The 25,822-nt window shown below is 44.1% G+C and overlaps 1 protein-coding gene and 1 pseudogene across 1 annotated transcript; one reads left to right on the forward strand and one right to left on the reverse strand.

The window, feature by feature from the left end:
• Positions 1-1,783: 1,783 nt before the first annotated feature.
• On the reverse strand, positions 1,784-3,939 carry LOC123040093 (putative serpin-Z6C; annotated as a pseudogene).
• A 4,506-nt stretch (positions 3,940-8,445) lies between these two features.
• LOC123040094 (uncharacterized) lies at positions 8,446-9,543 on the forward strand. The gene has a single exon (XM_044463031.1). The coding sequence runs from the start codon at positions 8,617-8,619 to the stop codon at positions 9,214-9,216; it is 600 nt and encodes a 199-aa protein (XP_044318966.1). The 5' UTR covers positions 8,446-8,616; the 3' UTR covers positions 9,217-9,543.
• Positions 9,544-25,822: the final 16,279 nt, after the last annotated feature.

Below are 25,822 nucleotides of genomic sequence, written 5' to 3' on the forward strand. Positions count from 1 at the left end.
AGTAGAAAATCCAGTCTCAACAGAATGGCTTCCCAGATTGAATTTCATAGAAAATTTGATTATAACAAAGCATGCTACTGTGTTAAAAAAAAGCATGCTACTAGAGGGCTAGCACACTGCACGTCTGCACACAAGTACTAGCACTGTATCCTAGAAAATGACCTAGCAGTTCTATACTAGCTACTCTGCTATAGTGTGTCACATTTTAATCCTATCAAATTTGATAAGAAAAAGTATATGGCTCATAAGACTAGCAGTTCTATACTAGCACAAACAGAATTTTTGCATTTGATTTGACAAGAATCAAACCAGAAATCCAAAAAAGAAAAAAAATTCCTTTCACGAATGGATCAGCTCAAAAAGAACAAACCTAGTTTCAGAGTTCACCAGTTGAGGATGAGGGATGAGGATGATGAGCAAGGGAGTGACCAGCATCCCGTGACCTACCTAGGCAGGCCGGCCGCCGGCGGCGGCGCGCGGCGGACTCTACGGAGCAACGGAGGGAGATCGTGGCAGCAGGCGGCGGTCGAGCCGACGGTTCGTTTGGTTTGTATAATTAATTTCCAGCAAGAATCGGCGCAGCTGTGCCGCCTTGCCTTCCAATTTAATCGCTGGAGCAGCGAAAATCGGAAATCGCTCCTGCACGCACGCCAGGCTGCCTTCCTTGCGTTTATCTTTCCTGGGCTTTAGCAAGGGAGTGGGGGGCACCAGACCTGGGCCGACTGGGGGCCTTGCTGGGCTAGTACTGGCCATATAAAGGGAGGCTCAAAAATTGAGTGGGGTCCTGGCCCCCCCTCGCCTGAACGTGCGTCCGCCCCAGGCATGTATGTTCGGTCCTCCCTCCCCCTCAATTGGGTGGTTCCTATTTGACGCTCGCGTGCATCGAGGAGACGTGGCTTCGCTGAAGCGCGGGAGTAGCTGCGCGCGATGGGCCGGCCCACTTCGCTAGTTAATGCAGTCCCAGGCAAACCGGTTTTGGGAACCTTCTAGAAGGTTCCCTAAACCGGTTTCTTTTTTTTTCTTTTGCCGGTTTTCTGTTCTTCCTGTTTCTTTATTCTTTTCTTCTTCAGTTTATTTATTCTGTTTCTTTTTCTTTTTTACTCCTCTTCTTATTTTATCCTTTTTCGTTTTTATTTTCGTCCTTTGTTTCAAAAAAGTTTAAAACTTCGTATTTTCTTCATGATTTCATAAAAAAATGTTTTTAAAATTTTGTTCACAATTCAAAATTTGTTCAACGTACATTACAGTCATGTTCAATGTATTTTTAAAATTTTGTTCGGTGTATATCACAAAAATGTTCAGTATGTATTTAAAATTGTTCAGCGTATAATACAAATATGTTCAATGTATGTTTAAAAATTTGTTCATCTTTTTGGAATTTCGAAATTTTTGTTCAACTTTTTAATAATTATTCACGTTTGAAAAGTTTGTTCAAATTTCAAAAATTGTTCATGGTTTAAAAAAGGGTTTCGCGTTTGTCAAATTTTGTTCAGGATTTTAAATTTTTTGTTCTCGAGTTTCTTGAATTGTTCGTAAATTTTCAAAAGTTGTCGTGTACTTTAAGGTCTTGCGCTGCTTGCAAACTAGTACAACATATCAGCTCGACTGGTTTGATTGTAAAATTCCCGAGCGGGACGTCGCGAGTTCGATCTCTCGCTGGCGCCGGGTATTTTTGGCGTTTTTTTACGCGCTTCAGCTACTGACCTTCAAATGGGCCGGCCCATCTACCTTCAGCGAAAGCTACTCTGCCTGACGCTAACGAGCGTCAGACAGGAGCTCTCCCTCAATTGATAGTGGGGTCAACAACGTGCCCCGCGAACATGATCGCACCTGACACCTCCTCGATGACAAAGAAGGCAAAAGGATGGTCAGCAACGAAGGCCACACGCCGCGACGGCGGAGGTAGGGCACTAGTCGTGCTACACGTAATCATCACAGTGGCAGCCACGGCCTCGGTGCCTTCCTTGTTCACCTCGATGACGGCTCAGTGGATCGCTTCCTGTAGGGCCAGCATCCTCCTCCCCCTCGCCCCGTCCTCGGCCACATCAGATAGGTCGGCCTTCCCCGGCTCTAAAGCCTCCTTGAGCCCCATGTCGTGGAGAATGTCGTTCATAGTCATGTCAAAGCTGACCTTGAATGTAGGCAGCTGGAAGTCGTCGACCTCGACGTCGCTCCTCGGCAGGTGCTTGCGAAAAAAGTCAGGGTCTCAGGCGATCTGGCTGGCCAACCAACACAGCCCATCGCGCACGTCAGGGAGGAAGACACACATTGAGTAGGTCGGCTGTGGCTGCGACTGCACGGGCAAGGGGCGACCTTGCTCGTAGCGCAGCTGGAGCACCTTGAAGCCATTGTGCCACGCGATTCTTTGCCTACCGAAGCCACGCATGAAGGGCGTGTCGATGGCGATGTTATCAAGGCGGTGAAACAGATGGCGTTCCTCATCGAATGACTTGTTCCACTTGGCCTTGAAGTAGATGGTGTTGACGAGCACCAGGTCGGTGAGGTGGGACAACGCATCACGGCCAATCAGGGTGGGGATGAGGTCGTTCGTCAACGCCGCCACCCATGCATTGATCTGCTCCCTTGCCTCCTCCGGCTGCATGTACATACCGAAAATCATATATCTACATGCCATAGATCAATCATAATAGCCGTACTATTAATTCCGTTGCGCATTGTTGTGCTAAAGCAGCTCTTCAACTAGAGAGTGTTGTAAATTACTCTAATATAATCTCTGGTTTTCTAAGCTTCAATGACTTTTCTAAAGAAGAGTCATTGAATGGGCTTTTGAACATAACATCTCAGAGTGTGCAAAACCAAACCGAAAACCAAACAAAAAATCAAACCAAATCGACTTTTTTTTTCAGGTTTCGGTTTCAGATTTGAGATATGAAAACCATTTGCATTTCGGTTTTTTTTGTTAGAAAACAAAAACCATTTAATTAAACCGAATTAACCGAAACTGAGGTTTGTTGTGTTCAAAAGCGTAATGCGGTGCTGTAGTCTAATACTACTTTCTAGCCCATTCAGTGCTTCAGTTTACGTGATTAGCCTGAGTACTTATCCAATGACTCTTCTTTATCCCTTTTTAATTGTTTCTTTTCTCATTATTATATATATCATTGTTTCTTATATATATCATTATTATATACACATGAAAACGTTATCTGTTTGCTAAAAAATTCATGTCAACCTTGGTTATTTTGGTCATTACCGAAACCACACTGAAAGTGAAGGGCTATTACTGAATCCGAACCATATCTATGTATGAAACCATATAATCCAAAATATAAAAACCGTAGAAATCAAACCGAATAAAAAAAAACGAGTGCACACGACATATCGATCACTTCCGGGGTCCGGCCGCTATTCACCGACCTGTCGGTGGAAGTTAACGTCGCGGAAGGCGGGGCGGAGGGGCACGGTGGCGTCGTGCCACACGCCGCACCCGAAGCTGACGCGCGGGCCGCCCGTCCGGGGCCGGTCGGTGAGGGCCTGCCGGGCCAGCGTGCAGACGTGGAAGGTGTGGACGTCCCGCGAAGGCACTCCGAGGACGCCGAGCAGCTCGTTGAGGGTGCGCTCGCGCGCGCCGGTGGCCCACAGCGAGAGCGCCGCGTAGAGGCACAGCGGCGAGAAGACCAGGTTGCCGCTCCTGCCGGCGCCGGCGGCGAGGCGCTTGTTCAGGCGGAGGGTGAAGGCCTGCAGGCTGTCGCGGGCGGCGGCGCGCTCGGCCTCCTCCCACTGGGCTATGGCGGCGCGCTCGTCCTCGACCCATTGGGCTAGGTCGTCGGCGTGATCGACCTCGGATTTGGGCAGCATGCCGAGCCTCTGGGCTATGGCGGCGTGATCGTCGTCAGCCCCCGGGCAGAGCCATCGGGCTAGCATCTTGAGGCAGCGGCTAGGGAACCCCTTGACACGTTCCATCTTGTCCTCCGTTGACGTGCCTTGTGTTTTGATCAAGTCATGCAGTAGCACTACTCCGGTTTATAACCAGCTGACAGCATTTGCATGCCTTGGACGTTCACACGGGGATTAGTGAAGGCAGCTTTGCTTCACACGGAATGAGCGAGCAGCGTTCGCACATGATAACTCTGTTCCAACGAACTGCCTCTCATCTCCACCATCATTTCCTTGTCTCACCCACCTGTCATAACTCATAACTTGACGTGCATTCTTCTAAGGGAGTTTTTTCGACGCCTCTAATATTCTACTCCCTCGACCCGAAATTACTTGACGCTGAAATAGATATATCTGGACCTGAAATACATCTAGATACATCTATTTAAGTGTACCACACCGTGAAGGCGCTTCATGTGTCTCACTGACTTCTCGTATCATAGTACTGTTCATTATTTGTAGAATCTTGAACATGGCAGATGCACAAGGGTTGTTTTGGCTCTGCGGAGCATATGCTCCTGAATGAAAAGTAATCTCAAAATGAAGTGTAGAAATATTCTAAAATTCTAATTTTTTGTGTGTGGATGTTGATCTTAGTCTAACAAGCGTGCTTGACAATTTTCATGTGAAACGGGATAGTAGTGGTTCGTTGGTAAAAAAAAAAAATTAACTATAAGATTTGGAGGTAACATCGACATTTGATTTGTTTTTCTCACACGGGTCAAATAGCTTAAGTTTTTCCACTAAAAAATTGCAGGGGTCATTTGAATGTGACAATGAACACATCTAATTTTTCAAAAAAAAATGACGTTTGTAAAAAATATTTTTGGTGGGCAGGAGCATAAGCTCCCAAGAGCCGAATCGGATTTTTGGCAGATGCATGCCCTATATCATAAATAGCACCAACTTATTTATCATTTTACCTTTTTCTTTTTCTTGGAGAAGACAATAGTTAGTCAATCATGGCAGATGCAGCTCTATACTTTGTGTACTAGTTATATTACACTGGTTTGGCTCTCTGTAACCAAGGACCTATTTATGGTAAGCACATGTGGACCTTTTTATGCTACACATCTGAAAATGCTAATTTAATTAGAACAAATCCAGGCGGGCACTAAGAATATACCCCCATAATTAAGCAAATGATCCTGTTCTTTACCTTGGAGATAATCTGTATCTCTGTCAAAATATTCGGGGTGGATCACCTCGTGGCCTTTAACCATGAATCATGACCAAGAGTCATCATCAACATCAAGGGAGTCGAAGAAAGACTTCCACGTTTTAAATGAAATCAGCGCAATTCCGGCAACACCATCATCTTCGCTCTCCCGGAGTTAGAGTAGGATCTTGAATCAGAGTCCAAGTAGGATTCAGAGTAGGATACCAACACTAATGCTGTCAAGTCCATCGAACACGGTTAAAACCCTTTTTCGCACACGCAGATGCAAATCATTGTCTTGTAATGTTGTCCAATAGGGGGAGGTGCATGGCACACGCAGCAGGATAACCTTGTGCGGTAAGCTTCGAGGATGCACACATTTTGGCAAACAAAAAAAGAACAATGGTATGTGATGCCAGAACCTATCGCACACGTGATTCCCGAGGTAAGAGTTTGAGATTCATACAACGTCCCCAATGTTGTATGAATCTGGCAGAAGAGTTCATCGATTCAAAAGAATGTCCACAAACTTGAAAAAAGTTCGTCAATTTGAAGAAAATGTTCATGAATTTGAGAGTTCAGGTTTTAAAAAAAGATCAGGAATTTAAAAGAGTTCATATTTTTTATTTTCATGATTATAAGAAAAATGTCCATGTCACTGAGTAAAGACACCGCAATATTTTACCCACTACTATGCAGCACTTCCTCTGAAGATGTAATCATCTAATTGGCCAAAGAAGACTCATAGATTGGGAAACATACATAGCTATGAAATCACACATAAATATATCTCAAAAAGATTCAAATACTTTCAATCAATAATCTGATCATAAACCCGCAATTCATTGGATCCCAACAATGCACCGCAAAAGTTTACTTTGAATAGATCTCATATGAGATCATTGTATTGAAGAGAGAGAGAGAGAGAGAGAGAGAGGGAGAGAGAGAGATCTAGCTACTGCTATGGACCCGTAGGTCCGGTGGGAACTACTCACACATATTTGTAAATTAATTATTTTTAAACATGTGAATAATTATTCAAGCCTTTGAATAACTGTACGAATATTGAAAAATAGTAATCTAAAAGAAATCAATGTTTTATATTATACAAACATTGTTATAATTCATATATATTATTTCATGAGATTTTAAATATTCGTAAATCATTGTTAAATATAGCCCATTGCTGTGTATTTTCAATGTTTGTTTTCAAACAGTTTGAAACACTCATATATTATATTTAAAATAGTATTTTCCACATAATTAGTTAATATTTCTAAAATTAAGTTTTTTTATCGCATACCTCTATATATTTATTTTGTATGCACATTGATATTTGTGTATAATGAGGTAATTATTAATAACACATGAATATTCGAATCTAACTTTTATTATTATCATTATTATTTACATACTTTTTACTTTTAAAATAATGTGTGCAACATGGGCACTGGCTGCAGTCAATTTATGTACATAAGAGTTTTTTTGTTTAAGTACATAATATCTGAGGGACTTTTTTTGTCAACAAAATATGTTGGTTGGAGTCGCTGGCGCATGCATCGCCCAAGGCGGAGGTAGCATGTTCGATTCATGTAGTGCAGATTTTTATGTTAATTTTCCTAATTACTGAGAGGCGGCCCACTACTCGTAGAGTATATAGTGCTTAAGCATTTTTGTTTCGTAACTATGAATGGGCCCCACGCTATGTTAGTGACACATCAGCTATATACATTGCCACTTCGATGCATATTATGTCTACAGACAGCGTTAGCACCGTATTTGCCCGTTCGTGCCAAGTTGTAGAACCAGTTTGATATATTTTTTAAGTTTAGGCATCAAAATGATCATCCATGTCAAATTCAAGCACCACTGGTGTATTTACCTCTCCTTCCACAGTTAAACATCTTCCTGTGTAAATCTCTCCAAAATAGAGATGCGATATTTGAGGGCATGAGGCGCGTCAACCTCCGGCTAGCCGGCATGGTTTTGTGACTAGAAACCTCTTCTAATTTTAGTCTCTCACGATGAATACTACTATACTAGGAACTAGAAGATATTGCTGCTTATTAGGATTCAAGATGTCATTTTGTCAGTAAAATTTATATTATGCATACATATCAAAATATGCATGATCCAAAAGGTCCACTACAGAAATATATCTATATTAAATTATGACTTTATTGTTACTGTTCAATTTGTGTAAAAGAAATTTGCTACCAAAATCTTGACATCACAAGGTCTGGATCCTGGCACCGCCATTGGCAGGCTTAATCTTGTTAAAGCATGTACTGTAGATTCGCCCCTGATGGGAGTGATGCGGTGAGGATAAATCGACCGAAGGAGGATGACTGCAACTACGGTCGGGGCTATAGTTTATATAGCGGTTGAATGAAAATGGTAGGCGGCAGACGGGCAAAAGGGTGGCGTCGGAGTAGGTTCCTTGACAACCGCGTGTCATTAATGTGGACGACAGATGGACGGTCGGACGACCATGGTGTCGTTTAAACACGGAACAGTCACATGCACCGGGAAGCAGCACGGGCGACGCACCGCTTCAATGCTGGCGACAATGAGAGGCCGCATCTGCTCTAGCCGGTCATGAATGTGGTGCTGAAACTCTGGAGAGATGCTCACTGTTTAGGACGGGAAGCGCGCTCGGGCGAGTGAGGTGATTGGGGTGGCCAGGGCGGTCAGGAGCGGACACGCTTGTAAAGCCCCTTGGTTCATCTCCGGCTATGAAAAAAATATGTTCGAATCGCTCGACGGATCGATACAGGTCCGCGTTAGACGACACGACTCGTCTAGACCACGCGGTCGGAATCGTATGCAGTCGGTTTAAAGTACGTTGAAGATGCCTTAGCAAACAACGCTACAGGGTGAAGCGTGTCTGGACTCCGGAGCAATCATGCATGCATGAGCTGCCGGAACAATCCTCTGGAGTTGAGGACAAGCAGCTAGCTAGCTAGCTCGAGCTACTAGTGGTGCATGCATGCCACTCGGACCATGCATGGCAACCACCGGGCCGGCCGGGTGGGTAGAATGCCGCTATCAACTCGACTCGATTGGATGTCCACTCCGCCCATGCGTGCTGTCCTAAATCGATCGTTTGCGCCTTTCAGGTTTGCCCAAAGCGAGCCATGATTGATCACACGCCAGTAGTTGCAGTTGCACGTTCTGTGGAGCCTAAATAAGAATATTATTATACAAGTAGGTGTAGTGGCATTACCGTTCAATTTACGCAAGATGCACGACTCTCAAAAGTAGAGCCTGCAATTGGCCGTGTTACTAATTCAAATGTATATTTTTATGAGGTGAAACGAATTATATGGTTGCTTAATGAATTCAGAGTAGTTGAACCACCCATGAAATGAAGAGACGTGCCCAGCTCACTCACTCACTCACTCCCACACTCGTACGCGCACCGCTATAGCTAGTCTCTCTCACCTCATCTTCTACACGCGTCCACGGTATAGCTAGGCAGGTAGCAGGACCTGGGGAACAGCTAGGTAGCACCGGGGCGGCGGCGGGCCCTGAAGAATAATATCGGTAATTCGGGAGAGATGCCGACGGTGCGGCGGCGGAACCCGGACGTGCACGTGAAGGCGCTGGAGGGCATCGTGTCGGCCAACACCTTCCTCACGGTGGCCGTCTTCATCGGCATCACGGGGACCATCACGGCCTCCTCCACCGTCCCGCGGAACTGCGTCGCCGGGGACGACATCGCCCGCAACTTCTTCCTCTTCGAGATCCTCTCCTTCGGCTTCTACCTGCTGTCCAGCCTGGTGGCGCAGGGCATGAAGCTCTCCGTCACGCTGCTGGCCGCCGGCGACGACTTCTACGGCGACGGCGAGCAGAAGCCGGTCATGACGGACGACTGCGAGGAGATGCCGGCGTGGCGCGCCGCGGGCCCCCGGGAGCGGCGCCGCGCCGTGCTGCGGTACGCGCGGCCCATGATGCTGCTGGCCGCCGCCTGCTCCATCATGGGCACCTTCTTCCTGCTGCTCTCCATGATCGACGCCATCCAGCTCAAGTTCGGGATCCTGTCCTGCAACATCCCGCTCGCCGTCGGCGCCACCTTCGCGCTCTCCGTGCTCGCCGTCTCCGGCCTGCTCTTCTACGGCTGCACCGTCGGATACGCGCTCTACAACTACCTGCCGTGACCGCGACCGCTCACCCTCTTGCCCACCCACACCTAACTCTTCTCTGCCTTTGTTTACAGTCTCCTTTATCACTTTTACAGTGCGCGGTTAATATATATTCTGGGATTAGTTTTCTCTTAGTGTAAGAAGTACTCTCTCCGTTTCTAAATATTTGTCTTTTTAGAGATTCAAATGGACTATTACATACGGATGTATATAGACATATTTTAGAGTATAGATTCACTTATTTTGCTTTGTATGTAGTCGCTTGTTTAAACCTTTAGAAAGACAAATATTTAGAAATACATATTTTATTGAAAGGAATGGTACGGTATTCGTTTCCAGAAAGTAAGGAGTGCATTTGAAGAAATTTGTTGCCTCGACAGTCGAGATCCATGAGATTATTAGTTAAGCACGCAGATACTACATCGGGTGTGATCTGGCATCTTGCAGTTCCTTCCAAAACTAGTAATTGTGCACGTGCACGCACGTGTGACTTTATAAAAAAAGGTTTGCATTAAGTTTCTGAACCCTAAACTTGTATGCATACTATTATACCAACTTAGACTTCTAATCCCTAAAATCGGAACCCTAAATCTTGTTCTCAAGCTGCCAACAACCTGCGCTAGCAGGCCAACCGGCCAAGGTCTGCGCCCTTCATTATGCCGGCATGGAAGAGAGAAGCCAATGACCGAGGGGCGGGACGGGGCTGAGGGAGGGGGGGGGGGGGGGGGGGGGGTGCACAATCCACTTTCCCTCCAAGTTCCTTAAGGCTTCCATGAAGTTTATTCACACAAAATAGAACTGCAACCAACAAGTATTACTGAGCAAAACCAAGAGGATCGCCCAAAAGGAAGAAATAAAGCAGATAGCCTCACATGGACCAACAAAGAGCAATGGTCTTGAAGATTGCAAAGCATACAAGGAGTAAGAGAAGAAAAGTACTCTTTGTATCTGAATTTTGCCTTCCTTTTTGTGTGCGCATGCTGCATCTGTGTCATGTGGAGAATTAATCAAGATCTGCAATGAAAATGTTGACACTTTGCATGTTCTCGTGGGTGATGGTCCGAACTCTGAAGCCTATGGAATGAAATGTCATATACTTGTATCATTGAAGTTGTCTATTTTATGCAAAGAAAACACCATTATTTTCTTGTTCAATCATCAACTTTGTCTTACTCTGTAATATGCACTGAAAAAACAGTGATTCTGCATATACACGCAATATGCGTGAACTATATTCTGCATATTCCTTGGAACCTGACACAAGGCAGTTTGCCCACTTTGGTATTTCACCCTCACATTAAGTAGTTTAACCAGCATGAGATTACCGCCCAAATAATAAGAGCACATGGTTCGTTAGAGTTTTACACAAAAGAGAAAGCTTTACTGCAGCACAGTAATAAATAATAATACAATTTTCGAAGACAAGCCACCTGTGGCATCAAGGATCTCATCTATACCAGAAACCAATGGCACCTACAAAGCTAAATTCTTCATAGCTCCAAAATACACAACAAAGTGTCAAGCGCTATTTATGAAGAACCTAGTGCTTTACATTGGTTCACATTGCCCTCACATAGAACTGGCTATACTACAGATCATATTGTACAGGAGTGACCGCTGCATCTTTTATTTAACTGAATTGTATCCAGGATACATCATCAGATCACACCATCTACAATAATAAATATTATCAGCAAAGAAATAATACCAATTGAAAAAAAAATACCGTTGGTTATTGGACGCCATGAGACGGGGGCGCCATGAGATGGACGGTGCCGCCAGATGTGGGTTCTTATCTAATCAAATCCCATCATACAACCAGAACAGAATTAAGAGGAATTTTTTCTGGATAGCCTCGCATGGGCCATCCAACACGTCCCAATTTTGCGAGAAACAAGCAGATCATCAACAAGCTCTTACAACATTGCTCATGAGGCTCTAAACTCTGAATTCGAGTGTGTCTTGTATTGTAATTCGAGTGGATCATAGATTCTATTGGTTGTAGGAAAATGTTGCAGGCTATGCAATTCACGCTATAATTGACTGAATATTTGGTACGTATCCCTGTAAAGAAAAGGTTGTAATGCAGAAAAGTGGTGTAAAAAATAGAACATCAAAGGAACTACAAATTACCAAGAAAAAGAAAATAACAAGTGTGGAGCAGATCAGTGTTACCTTTGTGACATACTCGCCTACACCCTTCCAAAAATAACAATCAAAGCAAGCGGCTGCAGATTCAAAAAGGAAGGACATGTGTACAGCTCGTGTGCTCTTGCAATTTTTGGTATGAAAGAATGCATTTTATTTCAGCGCAAAAAAAGAAGAAAATGATGATAGGTTACAGAAAAACAAGTACATACACCAAATTAAAGGAACACATTTTTTATTTGCAAAAAAGAAACCAGGCAACTACGCAATTTAAAGGAACACATTTAGTTTTATTCTAACCTGGATCCAAGAGGACATTGAATGCATGAATCCAATGTTGTGACACTGTCACGGAGTACAGGCAACATTCCTAGCAACTTGACAGAAGATGTGTTGTCGAACACACCGTATCTTGGCAGTCATGTACTTGAACCAGTTACAAATTCTTACTAAATGATTCCTCATTTCTTAATAAAAACGATAGACAAATGAGGATCTCTTAATATGCTCGATAGAAAAGCATTGCCAAACAAGTCAGATCCCAGTAAGTGGTGTTGATTCAGCCAACAGGAGAATGAAATCTCATTATAACTCATTGGTAAAACATAGACATATTATACATCAACTAATGCGAGTACTGTCATACAAAGACAAATAGTAAGTAATATGCTAACTCTTGCCAAATGAGGATGCGTAAACACAACAGTGTATACTGTATATTTCCCTTGCAGCGCCAAAATTTTCAGTGGTTCCTAGAGTTTAGAAAGCTCAGAAATACTTTCATCCATTCCCAGAGTTTCTATGAAAAAAAAGAACAAGCATCTACTTGCAACCTCACATTTGAGCACTTAGATTGAACACACATGTTCTGAACCAGAAAATTCAAGCACAGTAACAGGTAAGGTCACCACGCACCTAGGAGCATGATCTCAGGGAGAAGGCGTTTGATATCAGCCAGCAATCGGGCTCCCTTGTCCTACCGATCATACAACACCATCAGGTAGAGCAAGACGCTGAGACGACGAGGGCGTGTGGGCGGATTTCTTCCGCCTCCCCTTTCCTCTCGGCTTCTTTTTTCGCCGCCCACCTGGAGAGTCGTCTAGCCACCCCTTGGCCCTAGAGATGAGGCCATGAAGCCGATGGCGTCTTCCTCTCTGCCGGTGCAGGAAAGCAAGAAAAGGGAGAGGGGCGGCGTGAGGAGGAGGGGATGGAGGAGCGGAACCCATCGCCGCCACCGCCGACGCAGGTTCAGCTTGCTACATCCTGCGCCGCCGCCGCCCACGCTCGACAGAGGAGAGGGACACCGGCGCCGCCGATGCAAGTTGAGCCCGCTGCGTCGCGCGTTGCCGACGCTGCTCGTGGGATGAGAACGACCCCGGCGGCGTTCTGTAGCGGCAACGAGGAGAGAGGAGGGAGGTGGAGGCGGCTGGAATCGATCCCCCTGTTGCGGGCCGGTGGGTGATCCGCTTGTTGCACGAGGGGCCGCGGAGCGCTAATAGGATTGGCAAACCACGCCGTCAGCTTGGCAGAACATTTCATCTGAGTCGTTGATCTGATTGGCAGACTATTAACGTGATGTAGACGGTGGGATGTGTTTAAGTTAATTTGATCGAAGGGTTCTGCTTATCCTGTGTACGCTTTATGGGGTGGGTTTAGAAAAACTCAAATTCGGTCTTTTAATAGTAGTATAGATGACTGACCGTTTAAAGATTTTTTTTATTCAGCTATATGTTATGCAACTACACGGTTGGAGCATGAGCATATGGTCACGGAGGTTTTTCATGGATGGAGTGTAATCTGCGGATAGGATCTATCCCTCCATAGACTGGACTAATCTATTTTTGCTGTAAAACAATGTTCATTTTTTCTTGTGCTGGACTTACTAGATATTTCGAGGAGGCAACTAAATATTTTATTTGGGTCAGTAAAAATTGTAACCTTTGATTCTACGTGTGTAAAAGCTCGCCATGTAATTTGACTGACTTGTTTATTTCTTGAGTCGATTCTTCTTTCCTCGCTGAGCCTCCATGCATGCATACACTAGTAGAAAAACCCCTATTAGTCCCGGTTGGTGAGGGTTTTTTGTCCCGGTTTTTGAACCGGGACTAAAAGGTCGTTACTAATGCCCTAGACCTTTAGTCCCGGTTCTAACACGAACCGGGACAGATGGGCCTTCACGTGGCCGGTGCACCGATCCCAGGCAGGAGGGCCTTTGGTCCCGGTTGGTGGCACCAACCGGGACCAAAAGGCATCCACGCGTCAGCATTTCAGTGACTGGGGTATTTGTTTTTTTTTGAAGGGGGGGGGGTTGGGGGTTTTGAGGGGTTAATTTAGGTGTTTCATATATTATGTTAGCTAGCTAATTAATAAAGAGAAGTGTCCTCTCTTATGTCCGTGCTTGATCGACGCTACGTACTGTACATAGAGAGACCCTTGACACGCTAGCTAGTAAGAAAATGAAGGGAACCATTAAGTATAGAAGTCTGTCATGCATACCGGGAGAAGTGATCGATCGACCTCTCCTTCTCCGAGAGATTGGTCGAACAACAAGTTTTCGTATTATCTATTCGACGCTACTGGCTACATACATATACAATATGTAAGATCTCTTACAATCCCCTAGCATTTGAAATCAATTTCCACATGGTATTCTCCGGCTGTATTGATGACGTGGTCAAGAAAGAATCCCGCCAATTTCTCTTCAATTGTTTTCATGCGATTTTGTTCTAGGAGTTCATTCCGCATCTGCCACGTCTAATTTGAAGAAGGGGGTTAATACATATATGAATGAAACTCTACAGAAATGATGGTGTAATAAAATGAAATTGTGAATATTATTGCTTACGCACTTCATAGTCTTTTAGAGTAGCCCCGCTTATTTTTCAAAGTCGCGTTGTAGATGAACTCGCACACGTAGTATCCACAGAAATTATTCCCTTCTTCCTGCCACAAGCACTTTACGAAAAAATAGAGGTCAATCAAACTGATAATGAAACATTATAAATGACATTGATGAAAGTATAGCTATAGAATCAACGGGAGATGCGTGCAACTAGCTAGCTAGTAGTACTTACTTTCGGGTATGTATATCGCAGCTCCTTCAGCAGTCTCGGAGCTTCTGCGGTTGACCTGTTTCCAATCCCTGCAAGACAAAGAAAATAATTATTATTACTTGAGATATCTGGAAATGAACAAAAAGTTGCCGATATGGTGCGATAATGATCGATTGAACTTACTTGTTGAGCAATTTAGTCATGTCTGCATAGGTTTCGGGATCTTTTCGTCTCGAGTCTAAGACGGTTACTACTCCCGCTCAAGCTTAATCTCCAGAAGAACATAGGGTGATTTGACTGAACGCCCAAAAAAAATCAAAGGGCTATCAAATAGTTGTAATCGTTTACTTTTTTGCCTATGCTACAATCATGTGACACTATTTAATTTTGTATTAGAAACTTAAAAACAATTTCTAATCAGGTTTAAACAGTTCAAGCATGAATCTCAATGCAAGATTTACGCTTATACATTCATGTAGGATCTCCGGCATGCATAACTTCTAGCTACTGATTCATTTTTCCTCATAAACTTCATGTTTATTTTGTCTTATTTTATATTCATTTTCTAGCTTCTCAAAGGGTAACACTAGAGCCACCAATTCATTCTTTGGTAGAAAAACTTCATTGTTTTGATTTTATTTTATATTTTATTAGGCAAGACCTATGCCATCAATTTATTCCTTCATAGTAAACTCATTTTTTTCTTCAAAAATTCACTATTCTATGCTTATTCTTCCATGTTATAAAAAACACATTTTTTTGGTTAACTCTGCAATTTTTGACATTGTTTGTTCTTTTTTCAAATTTCCCATGATTTGATTTTAGGATGCGTATGAGGGGAATAAGAAGGCTAGAGAAAGTAGAAGGCGGCTGAGCCTTTGGATCCTGATCGGGTGGTGGAGAGAGATTTGACCGAACACCCATAAAATTTGAAGCGCCTATCAAATAGTTATAATCGTTTAATTTTTTTGCCTTTGGTACGATCAGACACTATTTAATTATATATCACAAACTTAAATAAAATAGTATCTAATCAAGTTTAAACAACACAGTCATAAGAATGCAATACAAGATATGCATGTAGGATCACCCAGCATGCAAAACTTGTATTCATGGCTAGTTACTGTTGCCGAGAGATGGCGTGTCAACTCCAATAGGCCTGGGCTTATGTATGTGAGCAGCCCTAAAGAAAGTGACTGATCCCTAAATCTGTTCAGGTAACTTATCCACCAAAAAACCAGTCAACTTGCATATAGTCCGTTTCAGAAATAAATACGTGAGTTGAAAATTATAAGTGGCTTCTTGGCTGGTCCTCAAATTTTGAGCGGTCGCAACCACTTCTTAGGATAACTTCGTATTGGGGAACGTAGCATGTATTTTTTTAAAAAAAAATACGATTACGCAAGATCTATCTAGGAGATGCATAGCAACGAGAGGGGAGAGTGTGTCCACGTACCCTCGTAGATCGAAAGCGGAAGCGTTAGCTTAATGCGGTTGATGTACTCGAACGTCTTCACGATCCAACCGATCAAGCGTCGAACGTACGGCGCCTCCGAGTTCTGCACACGTTCAGCTCGATGACGTCCCTCAAACTCTTGATCCAACAAAGTATCGAGGGAGAATTTCGTCAGCACGACGGCGTGGTGACAGTGTGGTGATGTGATCCGCGCAGGTCTTCGCCTAAGCACTACGACGATATGACCGGAGGAGTAAACTGTGGAGGGGGGCACCACACATGGCTAAGAAAACAATTGATGTGCTTTGGGGTGCCCCCTGCCCCCGTATATAAAGGAGGAGAGGGAGGAGGCCGGCCACAGGGGGCGCGCCATAAGGGGGGAAACCGACTAGGACTCTGAGTCCTAGTCGGCCCCCCTTTCCTTTCCTTTGGAGAGGGAAAAGGGAGGGAGAGGGAGAGGAAGAGGGAGAAGGAAGGGGGTGGCGCACCCCGTTCCCCTTGTCCAATTCGGACGGCCCATGGGGGGGAGGGCACCCCTTGCGGGCTCCCCTCTCTCTCCCCTATGGCCCATGTAGGCCCATTATTTCCCCGGGGGGTTCCGGTAACCCCTCGGCACTCCAAAAAATACCCGAATCATTCCGAAACCATTCCGGTGTCCGAATATCATCGTCCAATATATCAATCTTTACCTCTCAAAATTTCGAGACTCCTCATAATGTACGTGATCTCATCCGGGACTCTGAACAATCTGCGGTCATCAAAACACATCACTCATAATACAAATCGTCATCGAACCTTAAGCGTGCGGACCCTACATGTTCGAGAACTATGTAGACATGACCGGGACACATCTCCGGTCAATAACCAATAGCGGAACCTGGATGCTCATATCGGTTCCTACATATTCTACAAAGATCTTTATCGGTCAAACCACAATGACAACATACGTTATTCCCTTTGTTATTGGTATGTTACTTGCCAGAGATTCGATCGTCGGTATCCTCATACCTTGTTCAATTTCGTTACCGGCAAGTCTCTTTACTCGTTCCATAATGCATCATCCCGTAACTAACTCATTAGTCCCATTGCTTGCAAGGCTTATCATGATGTGCATTACCGAGAGGGCCCAGAGATACCTCTTCGATACTCGGAGTGACAAATCCTAATCTCGATCTATGCCAACCCAAAAAACACCTTCGGAGACACCTGTAGAGCATCTTTATAATCACCCAGTTACGTTGTAACGTTTGATAGCACACAAGGTGTTCCTCCGGTATTCGGGAGTTGCATAATCTCATAGTCAAAGGAATATGTATAAGTCATGAAGAAAGCAATAGCAATAAAAATTGACGATCATTACGCTAAGCTAACGGATGGGTCTTTTCCATCACATCATTCTCCTAATGATGTGATCCCGTTAATCAACTGACAACACATGTCTATGGTCAGGAAACTTAACCATCTTTGATTAACGAGCTACTCAAGTAGAGGCATACTAGGGACACTATGTATTGTCTATGTATTCGCAAATGTATCAAGTTTCCGGTTAATACAATTCTAGCATGAATAATAAACATTTATCATGATATAAGGAAATATAAATAACAACTTTATTATTGCCTCTAGGGCATATTTCCTTCACTTCGTCCATTTCCTTGTGACGTTCTTTCTCCCCCGCTTGCCCGCATCGATGCCAGCGTTGCCTCTGCTGTTCACCCATAGCCTCCACCCCGCCGGCACGTCGCAGCATCCGCCGACCTCATGCCCACTCCGATTTTCTCACTAGTCGCCACCATTGCCAGAATCAACCCATGTTGCCATCGCCGCCATCCCTTGGATGAATAAACTCGCCTCCGAGCTTGGTTTGTTCCAATATAAGCTAGTGGACGACCAAGATGTCGTAGAGCACCCGCCAAGGGCCGAGGAGCTAGGTGGGGCCAGAGTCACTGTCACGCCTGCAAAATCAAGGTCAGCGTAGTTCGACCACAGTGAGCTTGGACGGCGACCGACAAGTACGTTTTCTGGAGAACTTTCCTCCTACGAAGTCACCAGGTTGTCATGAAGGTCCTCCTACAACCCATAGCCTCGGCATCACGTAATGCCGCCGGCCAAGGCTCTCACCTCCTCCGCTTGCAAGGTGTCTGATGAATTTACTACGTGTTTTTTTTTTTGCTTTTTTCATTGTGCTTTACTCTTTTTGCAATCAAATTTAACCTAGAGTATTTAAAAGTGTAGATGCAGAGGTTGAGAGAGATATTCTTCGACGAATCTTCATCAGATGATGAGGAAAAACACGACGATGACTTCAAAATGGACATTGTCGTGATTGTTAACGAGGACATTCGGCTACTGAGACTAGGTTCACAATTCTGCCGCTTGTACCTCAATCAAGATAGAGCAAAGGGCGATAAGAAGCTTATGAAGAATCACAACTGTGGTTTAGCCCTCTCAAGGTCAAGGCGGGCACGATGGGCCTCGATCTTGGCTTTGCCGTCATAGTTGGTGCATCTGGAGCATCCGTGGCCATCAGCATTGCAGGCTTTGACCTCGGACTCGGAGCATGATGTTGCAGGAACAAGGACCCATCATCGGGCTTCAGACGTAGTGGAATCGTCTTCTGGGGCAAGCTTGCACCACTAGGCGCCACTCGTCAGCTTCAGATCTAGAGCGGACACGTGGCTCGAGCCTCCAGAGGCACCAGAGTGCCTGCCCGACCGATCGGTGCGTGACTGGACTGAAGGAAATATGCCCTAGAGGCAATAATAAAGTTATTATTTATTTCCTCATATCATGATAAATGTTTATTATTCATGCTAGAATTGTATTAAACGGAAACATGATACACGTGTGAATACATAGACAAACATAAAGTCACTAGTATGCCTCTACTTGACTAGCTCATTAATCAAAGATGGTTATGTTTCCTAACTATAGACATGTGTTGTCATTTGATTAATGGGATCACATCATTAGGAGAATGATGTGATTGACATGACCCATTCCGTTAGCCTAGCACTTGATCGTTTAGTATGTTGCTATTGCTTTCTTCATGACTTATACAAAGTTCCTGCAACTATGAGATTGTGCAACTCCCGTTTACCGGAAGAACACTTTGTGTGCTACCAAACGTCACAACGTAACTGGGTGATTATAAAGGTGCTCTACAGGTATTTCCGAAGGTACATGTTGGGTTGGCATAATTTGAGATTAGGTTTTGTCACTCCGATTGTCGGAGAGGTATCTCTGGGCCCTCTCGGTAATACTCATCACCTAAGCCTTGCAAGCATTGTAACTAATGAGTTAGTTATAAGATGATGTGTTACAGAACGAGTAAAGAGACTTGCCGGTAATGAGATTGAACTAGGTATTGGATACCGACGATCAAATCTCGGGCAAGTAACATACCGATGACCAAGGGAACAACGTATGTTGTTATGCGGTTTGACCGATAAAGATCTTCGTAGAATATGTAGGAACCAATATGGGCATCCAGGTTCCGCTATTGGTTATTGACCGAGAATAGTTCTAGGTCATGTCTACATAGTTCTCGAACCCGTAGGGTCCGCACGCTTAACGTTACGATGACAGTTTTATTATGAGTTTATAAGTTTTGATGTACCGAAGTTTGTTCGGAGTCCCGGATGTGATCACGAATGTAACAAGGAGTCTCGAAATGGTCGAGACATAAAGATTGATATATTGGACGACTATATTCGGACACCGGAAGTGTTCCGGGTGATTTTGGAGAAAACCGGAGTGCCGGAGGGTTACCGGAACCCCTCCCGGAGAGTTAATGGGCCACATGGGCCTTGGTGGGAAGAGAGAGGGGCGGCCAGGAAGGGCCGCGCGCCCCCTCTCCCTCTGGTCCGAATTGGACTAGGAGGGGGGCGGCGCCCCCCTCTTTCCTTCCCCTCCTCTCCCCCTTCCTTCCCCTCCTAGTAGGAGTAGGAAAGGAGGAGTCCTACTCCTACTAGGAGGAGGACTCCTCCTCCTGGCGCGCCCAACAAGGGCCGGACGGTCTCCCCCCTCCCTCCTTTATATACGGGGGCAGGGGGCACCCCATAGACACACAACTTGATCTACAGATTGTTCCTTAGCCGTGTGCGGTGCCCCCCTCCACCATATTCCACCTCGGTCATATCGTCGCGGAGTTTAGGCGAAGCCCTGCGCCGGTAGAACATCATCATCGTCACCACGCCGTCGTGCTGACGGAACTCATCCCCGAAGCTTTGCTGGATCGGAGCCCGGGGATCGTCATCGAGCTGAACGTGTGCTGAACTCGGAGGTGCCGTACGTTCGGTGCTTGGATCGGTCGGATCGTGAAGACGTACGACTACATCAACCGCGTTGTGCTAACGCTTCCGCTTACGGTCTACGAGGGTACGTGGACAACACTCTCCCCTCTCGTTGCTATGCCATCACCATGATCTTGCGTGTGCGTAGGAATTTTTTTGAAATTACTACGTTCCTCAACAGTGGCATCCGAGCCTAGGTTTTATGCGTTGATGTTATATGCGCGAGTAGAACACAAGTGAGTTGTGGGCGATACAAGTCATACTGCTTACCAGCATTCATACTTTGGTTCGGCGGTATTGTGAGATGAAGCGGCCCGAACCGACATTACGCGTACGCTTACGCGAGACTGGTTTCACCGTTGCGAGCACTCGTGCTTAAAGGTGGCTGGCGGGTGTCTGTCTCTCTCACTTTAGCTGAATCGAGTGTGGCTACGCCCGGTCCTTGCGAAGGTTAAAATAGCACCAACTTGACGAACTATCGTTGTGGTTTTTATGCGTAGGTAAGAACGGTTCTTGCTAAAGACCGTAGCAGCCACGTAAAATTTGCAACAACAAAGTAGATGACGTCTAACTTGTTTTTGCAGGGCATGTTGTGATGTGATATGGTCAAGACGTGATGCTATATTTTATTGTATGAGATGATCATGTTTTGTAACCGAAGTTATCGGCAACTGGCAGGAGCCATATGGTTGTCGCTTTATTATATGAAATGCAAACGCCCTGTAATTGCTTTACTTTATCACTAAGCGGTAGCGATAGTCGTAGAAGCAATAGTTGGCGAGACGACAACGATGCTAGGATGGAGATCAAGGTGTCGCGCCGGTGACGATGGTGATCATGACGGTGCTTCGAAGATGGAGATCACAAGAACAAGATGATGATGGCCATATCATATCACTTATATTGATTGCATGTGATGTTTATCCTTTATGCATCTTATCTTGCTTTGATTGACGGTAGCATTTTAAGATGATCTCTCACTAAAATTATCAAGAAGTGTTCTCAGTATGCACCGTTGCCAAAGTTCGTCATGCCCAGACACCACGTGATGATCGGGTGTGATAAGCTCTACGTCCATCTACAACGGGTGCAAGCCAGTTTTGCACACGCAGAATACTCAGGTTAAACTTGACGAGCCTAGCATATGCAGATATGGCCTCGGAACACGGAGACCGAAAGGTCGAGCGTGAATCATATAGTAGATATGATCAACATAGTGATGTTCACCATTGAAAACTACTCCATCTCACATGATGATCGGTTATGGTTTAGTTGATTTGGATCACGTGATCACTTAGATGACTAGAGAGATGTCTGTCTAAGTGGGAGTTCTTAAGTAATATGATTAATTGAACTTAAATTTATCATGAACTTAGTACCTGATAGTATTTTGCTTGTCTATGTTTGTTTGTAGATAGATGGCTCGTGCTGTTGTTCCGTTGAATTTTAATGCGTTCCTTGAGAAAGCAAAGTTGAAAGATGATGGTAGCAATTACACGGACTGGGTCCGTAACCTGAGGATTATCCTCATTGCTGCACAGAAAAGTTACGTCCTGGAAGCACCGCTGGGTGCCAGGCCTGCTGCTGATGCAACTGACGACGTTAAGAATGTCTGGCAAAGCAAAGCTGATGACTACTCTATAGTTCAGTGTGCCATGCTTTACGGCTTAGAACCGGGTCTTCAACGATGTTTTGAATGTCATGGAGCATATGAGATGTTCCAGGAGTTGAAGTTAATATTTCAAGCAAATGCCCGGATTGAGAGATATGAAGTCTCCAATAAGTTCTACAGCTGCAAGATGGAGGAGAATAGTTCTGTCAGTGAACATATACTCAAAATGTCTGGGTATAATAATCACTTGATTCAACTGGGAGTTAATCTTCCGGATGATAGCGTCATTGACAGAATTCTCCAATCACTGCCACCAAGCTACAAGAGCTTTGTGATGAACTATAATATGCAAGGGATGAACAAGACTATTCCCGAGCTCTTTGCAATGCTAAAAGCTGCGGAGGTAGAAATCAAGAAGGAGCATCAAGTGTTGATGGTCAACAAGACCACTAGTTTCAAGAAAAAGGGCAAAGGGAAGAAGAAGGGGAACTTCAAGAAGAACAGCAAGAAAGTTGCTGCTCAAGAGAAGAAACCGAAGTCTGGACCTAAGCCTGAAACTGAGTGTTTCTACTGCAAGCAGACTGGTCACTAGAAGCGAAACTGCCCCAAGTATTTGGCGGATAAGAAGAATGGCAAAGTGAACAAAGGTATATGTGATATACATGTTATTGATGTGTACCTAACTAGAGCTCGTAGTAGCACCTGGGTATTTAATACTGGTTCTGTTGCTAATATTTGCAACTCGAAACAGGGACTACGGAACAAGCGAGCACTGGCCAAGGACGAGGTGACGATGCGCGTGGGAAACGGTTCCAAAGTCGATGTGATCGCGGTCGGCACGCTACCTCTACATCTACCTTCGGGATTAGTTTTAGACCTGAATAATTGTTATTTGGTGCCAGCGTTAAGCATGAACATTATATCTGGATCTTGTTTGATGCGAGACGGTTATTCATTTAAATCAGAGAATAATGGTTGTTCTATTTATATGAGTAATATCTTTTATGGTCATGCACCCTTGAAGAGTGGTCTATTTTTATTAAATCTCGATAGTAATGATACACATATTCATAGTGTTGAAACCAAAAGATGCAGAGTTAATAATGATAGTGCAACTTATTTGTGGCACTGCTGTTTGGGTCATATCGGTGTAAAGCGCATAAAGAAACTCCATACTGATGGACTCTTGGAATCACTTGATTATGAATCACTTGGTACTTGCGAACCGTGCCTTATGGGCAAGATGACTAAAACGCCGTTCTCCGGAACTATGGAGCGAGCAACTGATTTGTTGGAAATCATACATACTGATGTTTGTGGCCCAATGAATGTTGAGGCTCGCGGTGGGTATCGTTATTTTCTCACCTTCACAGATGATTTGAGCACATATGGGATATCTACTTGATGAAATACAAGTCTAAAACATTTGAAAGGTTCAAAGAATTTCAGAGTGAAGTAGAAAATCGTCGTAACAAGAAAATAAAGTTTCTACGATCTGATCGTGGAGGAGAGTATTTGAGTTATGAGTTTGGCCTACACTTGAAACAATGTGGAATAGTTTCGCAACTCACGCCACCTGGAACACCACAACGAAATGGTGTGTCCGAACGTCGTAATCGTACTTTACTTGATATGGTGCGATCTATGATGTCTCTTACTGATTTACCGCTATTGTTTTGGGGTTATGCTTTAGAGACGGCCGCATTCACGTTAAATAGGGCACCATCAAAATCCGTTGAAACGACGCCTTATGAACTATGGTTTGGCAAGAAACCAAAGTTGTCGTTTCTTAAAGTTTGGGGCTGCGATGCTTATGTGAAGAAACTTCAACCAGATAAGCTCGAACCTAAATCGGAGAAATGTGTCTTCATAGGATACCCAAAAGAGACTATTGGGTACACCTTCTATCACAGATCCGAAGGCAAGACATTTGTTGCTAAGAATGGATCCTTTCTAGAGAAGGAGTTTCTCTCGAAAGAAGTGAGTGGGAGGAAAGTAGAACTTGATGAGATAACTGTATCTACTCCCTTATTGGAAAGTAGTTCATCACGAGAACCAGTTCCTGTGACAACTACACCAATTACTAAGGAAGCTAATGATAATGATCATGCAGCTTCAGATCAAGTTTCTACTGAACCTCGTAGGTCTACCAGAGTAAGATCCGCACCAGAGTGGTACGGTAATCCTATTCTGGAAATCATGTTACTTGACCATGATGAACCTACGAACTATGAGGAAGCGATGATGAGCCCGGATTCCGCAAAAATGGCTAGAAGCCATGAAATCTAAGATGGGATCCATGTATGAAAACAAAGTATGGACTTTGGTTGACTTGCCCGATGATCGGCAAGCCATTGAGAATAAATGGATCTTTAAGAAGAAGACTGACGCTGATGGTAATATAACTGTCTATAAAGCTCGACTTGTTGCAAAAGGTTTTCGACAAGTTCAAGGGGTTGACTACGATGAGACTTTCTCACCCGTAGCGATGCTTAAGTCCGTCCGAATCATGTTAGCTATTGCTGCATTTCATGATTATGAAATTTGGCAAATGGATGTCAAGACTGCATTCTTGAATGGTTTTCTAGAAGAAGAGTTGTATATGATGCAGCCAGAAGGTTTTGTTGATCCAAAAGATGCTGACAAAGTGTGCAAGCTCCAGTGTTCCATTTATGGACTGGTGCAAGCATCTCGGAGTTGGAATAAACGCTTTGATAGTGTGATCAAAGCATATGGTTTTATACAGACTTTTGGAGAAGCCTGTATTTACAAGAAAGTGAATGGGAGCTCTGTAGCATTTCTAATTTTATATGTAAATGACATATTATTAATTGGAAATGATATAGAATTTCTGGATAGCATAAAAGGATACTTGAATAAAAGTTTTTCAATGAAAGACCTCGGTGAAGCTGCTTACATATTGGGCATCAAGATCTATAGAGATAGATCAAGACGCTTAATAGGACTTTCACAAAGCACATACCTTGACAAAATTTTGAAAAAGTTCAAAATGGATCAGGCAAAGAAAGGATTCTTGCCTGTGCTACAAGGTGTGAAGTTGAGTCAAACTCCCGACCACAGCAGAAGATAGAGAGAAAATGAAAAATGTTCCCTATGCTTCAGCCATAGGCTCTATCATGTATGCAATGCTGTGTACTAGACCTGACGTATGCTTAGCAATAAGCTTGGCAGGAAGGTACCAAAGTAATCCAGGAGTGGATCACTGGACAGCGGTCAAGAACATCCTGAAATACCTGAAAAGGACTAAGGATATGTTTCTCGTATATGGAGGTGACAAAGAGCTAGTGGTAAACGGTTACGTCGATGCAAGCTTTGACACTGATCCGGACGATTCTAAATCGCAAACCGGATACGTGTTTTTATTAAACGGTGGAGCTGTAAGTTGGTGCAGTTCTAAACAAAGCGTCGTAGCGGGATCTACATGTGAAGCGGAGTACATAGCTGCTTCGGAAGCAGCAAATGAAGGAGTCTGGATGAAGGAGTTCATTTCCGATCTAGGTGCCATACCTAGTGCATCGGGACCAATGAAGATCTTCTGTGACAATACTGGTGCAATTGCCTTGGCAAAGGAATCCAGATTTCACAAGAGGACCAAGCACATCAAGAGACGCTTCAATTCCATTCGGGACCAAGTCCAAGTGGGAGACATAGAGATTTGCAAGATACATACGGATCTGAATGTTGCAGACCTGTTGACTAAGCCTCTCTCACGAGCAAAACATGATCAACACCAAGACTCCATGGGTGTTAGAATCATTACTATGTAATCTAGATTATTGACTCTAGTGCAAGTGGGAGACTAAAGAAAATATGCCCTAGAGGCAATAATAAAGTTATTATTTATTTCCTCATATCATGATAAATGTTTATTATTCATGCTAGAATTGTATTAAACGGAAACATGATACACGTGTGAATACATAGACAAACATAAAGTCACTAGTATGCCTCTACTTGACTAGCTCATTAATCAAAGATGGTTATGTTTCCTAACTATAGACATGTGTTGTCATTTGATTAATGGGATCACATCATT

The sequence above is a fragment of the Triticum aestivum genome, chromosome 2B (assembly GCF_018294505.1).
Source record: "Triticum aestivum cultivar Chinese Spring chromosome 2B, IWGSC CS RefSeq v2.1, whole genome shotgun sequence".
Classification (NCBI taxonomy): domain Eukaryota; kingdom Viridiplantae; phylum Streptophyta; class Magnoliopsida; order Poales; family Poaceae; genus Triticum; species Triticum aestivum.

Coding starts and splice junctions, on each gene's coding strand:
- LOC123040094 (XM_044463031.1), top strand. CDS start 8,617: ATGCCGACGGTGCGGCGGCGGAACCCGGACGTGCACGTGAAGGCGCTG.